Raw genomic sequence first — 9,250 nt, forward strand, 5'->3', positions numbered from 1 at the left:
CAATAAACTGACAAATCATGGGTGCTTTGGAGAAGAGGATAAATGGATAGTGGAAGGAGGATATGGCATAAGTACTGTCTGAAGAAATGGACAATTCCCTTGCATTAATTTTTTCCCCAAAGGCAAAAAAAAAAAAAGTAAAGTATTAACCCTCTGAACCCCACCCCAGTCATTTTATGGTGCCATAGGAAAATAATGATGCCTAGCCATCTGGTGATTCGTGTAGAGCCAGCAGTTAATTCCGGGCTTTCTGTGGTGGAGACTGGTGACCAGCAGCGTGGTGGGCAGGCTTTGGAGTTCAGGCAGACTGTGACTTTCTGTCTGTAAGGACTGGGCAAGTTATCCTCACTAGCAAAGTGAGGCAAGTAGTTACGTCTTCTCTGTAGGGTTGCTGTGAGGATTAAATGTGCACGTAAAACTCAGCACAGTGTCTGGCGTGGAGTAAGCCTTCAATACACGTTAGCTCGCAGTACCAATGTTTTCTAAGAAAAAGACTTAATCTGAAAAACTGAGTCTTCCCTTGGCTTCTTCTAGTCCAAGTGCTGTTGCTCTGATGATTTTTCTGATCCTGCTCGCCTCCAGGGATCCAGCACATAACCCCCAGGTTATGTGCTTAAACTGACCTTGTACATCACCGATCGTAGCTTTATAATACTTGTACTATCTTTGCTTATTCAGTTCTTTGTCTCTCTGTCCAATTTCCAGAGACTTTCATCTCTGTTTGAAGGAAATGGCCACGACGTCTGGCTTCTTGGAGAACCCCCCGGACCCAACACAGAACGCGGTATACTGTAACCGCTTAGCTTGTAGCTGTGGAACGAATAATTCGATATTAAAATCTCGTTCATTTACTAGGTTTAGAAAAGTTCGTGGCCGGTGCATTTAAAATACATAATTTTATGAAGCTAAAAATACCCCTCCCCCCACCACAAAGTCTAATGAAATCAAGTGCAGTGCTTGGAGAGAGGTTTACTGAAAAGAGTAAGGTGTTTGCTTCCAGGGCGTAGGGTCGGTTTTTCCTTTTGATTCCGTGGGGCGAGTGGCAGGGTAGCCAACCTGCCCCAGTCCGCGCGGTGACCGGGCCCGCCCAAGTGCCCGACCATGTCTGAACAGCGGCGTCTTTGCTGTGAATAAAATTGCTTTGTGTTCCATAGACACGGACTTGGGGGGGAACCTCAGTGGTCAGCACCTCTTATGCTCCACTTTAAAGATGAACAAACTGAAGCCAGAAAAATGCAAGATTCTTTTTCTGGTCGGGCTGGGCCTAGATGTCAGGTCGCTGACTTCCAGACCGTGTCGGAAGGGTCACCAGATCCTTTAAAAATAATCACGGCGGCTTTAATAGCATCAGCACCTGTTGTTTCAGCTTCCGCAAGGCAGGAGCTATTAATCTCTCCTCCTCAAAGCCGCGTTGCTGGTCTGTCGGAGCCTTGTTTGCTTCTTCACGCAGCTGTCTACACCATCGGGGCCAAATGTGGAGCCGAGGCACCTTTCTGCTTAAATCCAATAAATCGCTCTGCCCAAATTTAGAAAGAAAAGCGACACAGATCATCCGGACAGCGGCCTAATCTGGCAAGTCTCCACCCCACCTAGTAGAAGCCCGAGCCCACCACGCAGCCCCAGGCCAGTGACCGGCCGTGGCCTGGACATCAGGGGCTGGGAACTGGAGGGACAGTGAGTCTAAGTGGCAACTTCAGCGTCTGTAAATGGAGCGCAGTTATCATCCTTCTTTGGGAAGTTGTGAGAATCCGAACTGTGAATGCCGCCTAAGACCTGCAATAAGCAAGTTGAGTTTGCCCTTATTGCCGTTACTGCTGTTGCTGTGTTAGCTCGAGCGCCGTTGTCTCCCGCGCCCTTTCTACCCGGCAGCCCACGGCCCGCGGCCGCTCCAGCCCGAAAGTGAAGGGCTCGCGGCCCCTGGGGCGGCGAGGGCGGGGCGGCCCCAGCGCGCATGCGCGCTCGCGGCGCCAGCCTCTCTTAAGAGCGCGGCGCGGCGGCGCGGCGGGCGAGTCGGGGTCGGGCGCGCGGGTGGGCGGGCGGCTGCTGCGATCGGGTTGTTCCGCAGCCCCGGGGGCCGAAACTTCCGTGGGAGGCGCCCAGCGGTGCGCACCTACCCAGGGCGCAGCGGCGGGGGGGGGAGGGGAGCCAGACGGAGCGCGCCGAGGCCGGAGAGCAGAGGAGGGGAGCAGGGCGAGCCGCCCGCCTGGACCCGCGCCCAGCAGCAGCCGCGGCTGGCTCCCGGGACCCCGGCAGGGCGCGTCGGTTCTCGTCCGCGTCCCGGACGCCCGCGTGCGCTGGGAGGATCGACCGTCCGGCCCGCGGAGCGGAACGTGGTGGCTGTACCCAGGGGGCGGCCCGGGCGGCGCGGCCGGAGCCATGCGGACCGAGTTCGGAGCGCAGGAGGCTGAGCGCGGCCGGCCGCTGCACTTGCTGCCCGGAGCTCTGTGCCCGCTGCCCGCCGCCTTGGCCTCTTCAAGCCGCCCGAGGGGGGAATAAAGGCCAGGAGACGCGCCACGACTAGCGCGCAGGACCCCGAGGCTTAAACTGTGCGGCAGCGCCCTGGCTCCGGGTCCGAAGCGGCGCGCCCAGCGGTCCTCCGGCCTGAGCGAGCGTCCCCTCGGGGATGCACGGGGAGGGTCCCGTCGCGGGTGAAGCCTCCGGGGGCTGCGGAACGGCAGCCCCGGGGGCCCTCTGAGTCGCACCCGGAGAGCTCCATCGGCGAGTGCCCACGAGTTACAGGCAGCCCCTGTTGGGGCCGGGCCGCCGGCCGAGGGAGGGCATGGCTTAGCTCCCGCACGTCGCGGCGGGGGGGGGCGGGGGCCCGCGCGGAAGGCGCCGCGGAAGGTACACTCAGCGCAGAGGTCCCGGCCTCAGCACCGCCGGGATCGGGGCGCCGGGCCGCCACCTCCCGGAGTCGGCCCTGCGCCCTCTGGAGACGCGCCGCCCGCGCCCAGGGTGGTGCCATGTGGGGCGGACGACGCCCGGCCGCCTCCTCCCGGGACGCCGCTTCGCTCCTGCGGCTGCTGCTGGCCGCGCTGCTGGCGGCAGGGGCGCGGGCCAGCGGCGAGTACTGCCACGGCTGGCTGGACGCGCAGGGCGTCTGGCGCATCGGCTTCCAGTGCCCCGAGCGCTTCGACGGCGGCGACGCCACCATCTGCTGCGGCAGCTGCGCGCTGCGCTACTGCTGCTCCAGCGCCGAGGCGCGCCTGGACCAGGGCGGCTGCGACAACGACCGCCAGCAGGGCGCCGGCGAGCCCGGCCGCGCGGACAAAGACGGCCCCGACGGTTCGGCAGGTAGGCGGGCCGGGCGAGCAGAGAGGGGAGGAAGGGGCTCTGCCTCGCCGGCGGGACTCGGCAGCCTGGAGAGGGGGAGGGAATTCGGAGCCTGCCATTTCAGGAAAGGGGCTTGGAGCGGGAGGCGATGCCTGCGTCCTGGCGCAGCCTTTACCTTGTGTGGAACGGGACAGCGGTTCAGCGCCCTGGGCCTCAGTTTCCCCATCTGTCAGCTAAAGAGCGGCTTGGCTTGGGTTTTCCGGAAAAAACCCTAACATCCAAAGCATGGCGGGCCGCAGCCAGCCCCACGTGCCTCCTGCCCAGGGGTCTACGTGCCCCCTCCTGGGTCTCCTGTCACTATGGGTCTAAGTCCGAGGACAGGGTCATGTTTTGGCGGCGCCCCCTAGCGAGAGGGCTGGCCGGGGAACCTGAGGGCTCCTCGGAGGGAAGGCCGCTCCTTGGGTCTTCCCGAGGGTGATGGGCTCTACCAGCCCCCGGGGGAGAGTCTACCCCTCCCTAAGATGCACCTCCCCCGCCCTGGCCTCCTTACCCCGTCGGACTCGGTAGGTGTGACATCAGAGCCGTGCCAGCCCTGCTCTTTGTGGCCTTGATTCTTTAACTGTATTTTTTCAGATTGCCCAAGTTAGAGTTGGAGAAACAAATGCGTGAAAGCATTTGATAGGTTCCACTGCCTCCGCTTGTCACTAGTCTCCCAGACCCCTCCCTCGAGGGCCTATCCCATAATGTGTTTGGGAGGGAGGATGTGGTCCGAGTGGAGGTGGAAGGGCACACATGGCCCGGAGGGGCGTCTCCGCCCCTTATGAGAAGGAGAGGACTTTATATTAATACTGTCCCCCCGCCCCAGCCCAGGGTTCCAGCCGCCTGAGCCAGGGCCCCGCTGGTCCCTGTTCACAGAGCTGGCTGGAGCTGCTGAGAGGCAGCTCCTTTCCGTCCTTCCCTTTGCAGTCACGCATTTTATTAGCTACTCCTACTGGTCGGCTGCTGCCTTGACTCGGAAGAGGAGAAGGGAGGGGAATTCCAGAAGAGGTGCCCTGTTAAAAGGCAAGCGCAGCATAGCGGGGTGTGTGGCCTCCCGAATAAACCCGGGTGGACGAGCCACGGGCACACTGCTTGACTGCCTTCTCTGTGTGTGCCAAGTTGGGCTTTTGCTGGCCTCCTAGAAGTTGGGATGACTGTGGACAAATCAGTAGGCAGCCGACTTCTCAAGACGCCGTGGTTTGTGGGCATGCTTTCTAAATTCCACTTTTGAATCTTTTTTCCTAAAAATTCTGTACTTCTGCACTCAAGAAGGACAGCGCATGTCTAATGAAGCAGCGCCGAGGGCTTCCAGGAACACTGCCTTCTCTGCCCTGAGTTATTTACTCTTCCAATTAAAATCCTGGAAAGAGAACAGTGATTTCTCCCCCAAACTCATTATGTGGACTTACACTGCTTTGGGGGTGTTTTTTTGTTTTTTTTCTTTAACTGTTATTTGTTTACTTGATAACATATAAGGCTGGTATCTTTAATTTAGAAAATGAAGTTTCCAATCGTCAGCCTTTGGTTACATACTTGATAAAGTATGTTTTACTTATAAGGCATCATTTCTCCATGGCTCCGTGTGGTACTATGTTCTAGAAACACTGACTGCAGGAATATCGGTTCTGTCCAAGGAGCGTGATTAGAACGGCTGCTGCCCTAGCGGACAGAGGGCGTTGCGTGTCTGTGACTTCAGGCGAGGGAGAGCTGAGCGTCTCCCTGGACCACGTGCTGGCACTGCCCTTTGCCAAGACCAGCGGGACCAATCCCTGTCCTCGTGTGGCGTCTAATCGAATAGTCAAGGAGATGGGCAGGAACGTGTCAAAAGACATGGGTTCTTGGTCATCTAGGATGGGATTCCACAGACCCCTCCCTCCTGATTCTCAGTCCCCATCAGCCAGTGTGTCCAGCTTCTGAAACCCGGTAGTGCTAGGCCCACGGCACCCCAAAGATCTTTTTAAGTAAAATAATTGAAAACTGGAGCTCGCTACTGATTTTAGTAAAGTGTTCATTTTTATCTTGACAGTTTTATTTTCTGGAATAAACCTCCCGTGTTAAGTAGGATGCCCATTGCTTTTTGCTCTGCGGGCTTTTCCCTGTGATTCTTCACGCGGAATCCAGTGTCCTAACTCCAGACCTGACAGCTCCGCCTCAGCCACGTGGTCCTGCCTGGGGCCTTGACTCACTGCGGGCTCTTCTTTCTGGAACAGATGTCAAGCCCTGTCCTCCTCGGTACCTTGTTTCATGTTGACCTGCTGCTTGGACAGCCTCCCCCCAGCCAGGCCCACATTCCAGGGACCAGCTTGTCAAGTGTGTGTGGAGGGCTTTTTTTTTTTTTTTTTAAACCCGTCTTTGACCTTTGTACCTTACAGACTCTTTTCGGAAATGGCTGTGACTAGGGTCTGCCCGAAATTTTTGATTTATGTGCCTATGAAACAAGAACCTGCGAAAAAAAGGTCAAAGAGGTTTACGAGAAATGTAAATAATTTTCTGGGGGGAGAAAAGACTTTGAAATAATTTCAACTCATTTCTGTGCAGACCCTACAAACTGTTAGGGTAGACTGAAATGTGGGCAGTTCCGTTACTCTAGGGATTTTAGAAGAGTCTTAAACCGTTAAACTCATATTTTTGCTAAATTGGGTATTTGCCTCCATGAGCGTTGCAGTTGGTGAGTCTAGCTGTCAGTGTTAACTGCTTTGGGGGCTGATCCCCGCTGCCTGTAGGCAGGCCTTACTGTGCCCCCCCGCCCCCCCATTCCTAAGCACTTGATAAAGGACGGTGCTTCCTGTGTGCGGCTGATAAGCGCGCACACCAGCCCGGCCCAGGTTCCTGGCTTCTGGGTACTGGTGTTGTTCATTTATCCATCTCCGCTGCCCATCCCCGATTTTTACTGCATCCCTACAGGAAGTCATCACAGTATGTCTCTCTCCTTTTCTTCAGTCCCCATCTATGTGCCCTTCCTTATCGTCGGGTCGGTGTTTGTCGCCTTCATCATCTTGGGGTCCCTGGTGGCCGCCTGCTGCTGCAGGTGCCTGCGGCCCAAGCAGGAGCCCCAGCAGAGCCGGGCCCCGGGGGGGCCCCGCATGGTGGAGACCATCCCCATGATCCCCAGCGCCAGCACCTCCCGAGGTTCCTCTTCCCGCCAGTCCAGCACGGCCGCCAGCTCCAGCTCCAGCGCCAACTCGGGGGCCCGGGGGCCCCCGACCAGGTCACAGACCAACTGTTGTTTGCCCGAGGGCACCATGAACAATGTATACGTCAACATGCCCACAAACTTCTCCGTGCTCAACTGTCAGCAGGCCACCCAGATTGTGCCCCACCAGGGGCAGTACCTGCATCCCCCCTTTGTGGGGTACACGGTGCAGCACGACTCGGTGCCTATGACCCCGGTGCCGCCGTTCCTGGACGGGCTGCAGACGGGCTACAGGCAGATCCAGGCCCCCTTCCCTCACACTAACAGCGAACAGAAGATGTACCCAGCCGTGACTGTGTAACGCAAGGTGAGGCCGGGGTCCGGTACCAGACAGAGGAAGGCAGAAGCTGTGGGCTTGGGAAGGATTCTCAACGTGGAAGTCCCAGCGTATCGCTGGTGTTTGTGGCACAATTCTGTTGGATGGCTTGCTTTGCCCCCAAACTGTATGAAAACATCTTTCTCCAAATTAGCGTTTCTGGACATGTTTCATCCCAGTGCATGATTGATTTATGATGGAGAAGAGCATCCCCTGGAGATGCCTGTGTGGTCGCCAGTGGTTGTGTGACACATGTGAGCCCTTAAGTGCCCTTGAGGTGTGGCTGTCAGAAGAATTTTGTAAACTGATTGTTTTTATTATTTCGTTACTGTTACTTCTTTTTTGTTTTTTATTGTATTGGTACAAGATCAGAATAGTTGTTCCCTCCCTTTTACCTGGGCCAGTTTCTAATAAACATCCAAAGTTTTAGGGGGGATGCTAAGAGCACAATTCTTATAAAAGGAAACCAATCTGGACTCTGAGGTTAGTCCTTGATCTCAGTATTTCCCAGACACACCTTAATTCATTGTAAAAAGATATATATATATTATTTTTGTGCTTTTTTGGGGTCTATTTTGTGCTTTTTTACCTTGTGTAGAGATCTTATTACAAAGTGATTTCCTACATTAAAAAGAGGCTGAAAGAAATTGTATAGTTACTTAAATTGTATAGTTACTTAACTGATGACATTTCAGAACTCTGGGATTATTTTAACCTTGAAGTAGAGTGATGGTGTAGTAATAAAACCATTCAGCCCCTTCTCGATTGTACCTTTTAAATTTCTGACTTTACATTGACATCTGAGAAGAGTAATAAAGTGTTTTCATATTGAAATCATAAACTATCACCTGCCCCTTCTCCAAATGACTCTTAATTTTGCTGTGTGGTGTGGCTTGGCGTTTCACTCTGTTTGGTGTTCAGACCTCCGTGTCCATATAGTCCTGAGTGCCGGTAATTACTGTTGTTATAAATGAACGTCAGCCTTTCTGCCTAGATCTGATAAAACATTTTCTTGTCTTCCCTAGAAAAGCTCAAAGAAACGCTTGCAGAGAGAGAGATACTTAATATCGCTCCTCAGCCAAAATCTGAGACTTGGGATGAAATTTAAACCGCAGATTCGATTTACTTCGCAAATCGTAGGCTTTTTATACTGTCGTTATCAAAATGTCTTGTTTTTCAGGCAAGAGAGACTATCAAGTTGAGGAGAGCTTTTCCAAGAGATATTGCCTTTCTTCCCCACAAAGTTAGTTCTTGTTTTCCTCTCTCTTTTAGTCCTCAACAAGCGCTGTATTCATTACCAGTGTTCTGAATTATGAAATTCAAGTGAATTTATTTGTGTATTGTTCCCTTACAAGAAGGAAGTTGAAGTTAATTTCCAACTGCTAGCAAAACCAAGATTTGTAATTAAATGGTTGTAAGGTATGGTCTTTTACACATATTTATATCTGTATCTATGGTCATCTGTCTATGATCTGTCTACCTTTTCTATCACCTGTCTGTATCTCTGTCTATCTCATGACTGAAAAATGTAAAACCATTGTTGGCAATTGGTATCAACAAAGATACCCCATCAAACCTTTTAATAGCCAAAGGCAGGGGAAAATCATTTTACTTATTAATAAATGTTTTATGGCATGAATTCCTAGGGGAGTTGGGTTTTTTCATTTTCATTCTACTTGGTAATTTTTCAGATGGTCTGTTAAACCTGTTAATAGGGGAAAATTGCTAAAAATCATAAACATTGCCTTCTAGAACCAAGAGCCTACCTTTAAAAGTGATTGATATCTGTGAAGTCGATAGTATGTTCCAAGTCAGTGGGTATTTTACGTGCTCTATGGGAAACGTTGACAGCACAAAATAAACAGTTCTTTTGGGGTCATTATATTGGCAGGTTAATGTGTGTTCTGTACATTATCTTTGATGGAGGATTCCAGCTTATCTAAGGAAGTAAAGTGCTTAGGAATTTGGAGGTGAAAGGGGCCTTAGAGATCACCCAGCCTGGGATTGGCAAACTTTTTTTTTTCAGTGAAGAGCCAGAGGGTAAATATTTTAGCCTTTGCACGTTGTCTCTGAAACGATTCAGCTCTGCCGCTATAGCACAGAAGCGGCCACAGAAGGTACATAAATGAGCCTGGCTGCGTTCCAATAAAACCTGACTGATGGACGCTGAAATTTGAATTTCATATAATTTTCACATGTCGCAAAATATTCTACTTTTGATTTTTTTTTCCCAGCTATTTCAAAATGTAAAAACCATTCTAAGCTCTAGGGCTGTGCAAACCCAGTGTGCCAGATTTGGCCATCAGGCCATGGTTCACCAGTCCCCAATCTAGTCCACTCTTACCTGGTGCTAGAGTCTCCCCTGCGACGTTCTCAGCAGCCTTTTCTAAACACAGGGATGGAGAGTGCTCGCTTCTCCATACAGGATT

At 52.8% G+C, this 9,250-nt stretch overlaps 1 protein-coding gene across 1 annotated transcript; it reads left to right on the plus strand.

The window, feature by feature from the left end:
- The first annotated feature begins 2,909 nt into the window (after positions 1–2,909).
- SHISA2 (shisa family member 2) lies at positions 2,910–8,446 on the plus strand. The gene is made up of 2 exons (XM_029210322.1): positions 2,910–3,294; positions 6,253–8,446. The coding sequence occupies exons 1-2, from the start codon at positions 2,964–2,966 to the stop codon at positions 6,804–6,806; spliced, it is 885 nt and encodes a 294-aa protein (XP_029066155.1). The 5' UTR covers positions 2,910–2,963; the 3' UTR covers positions 6,807–8,446.
- The last annotated feature ends 804 nt before the right edge of the window (positions 8,447–9,250 follow it).

Source organism: Monodon monoceros, unplaced genomic scaffold (genome assembly GCF_005190385.1).
Source record: "Monodon monoceros isolate NGI ecotype Baffin Bay Population unplaced genomic scaffold, NGI_Narwhal_1 Super_Scaffold_8, whole genome shotgun sequence".
NCBI lineage: Eukaryota > Metazoa > Chordata > Mammalia > Artiodactyla > Monodontidae > Monodon > Monodon monoceros.

Bases quoted from the DNA above. Each gene is read 5' to 3' on its own strand.
- SHISA2 (XM_029210322.1), top strand. From the start codon at position 2,964: ATGTGGGGCGGACGACGCCCGGCCGCCTCCTCCCGGGACGCCGCTTCG. The intron at 3,295-6,252 runs GTAGGCGGGCCG...CCTTTTCTTCAG, and splicing joins CGGCCCCGACGGTTCGGCAG to TCCCCATCTATGTGCCCTTC.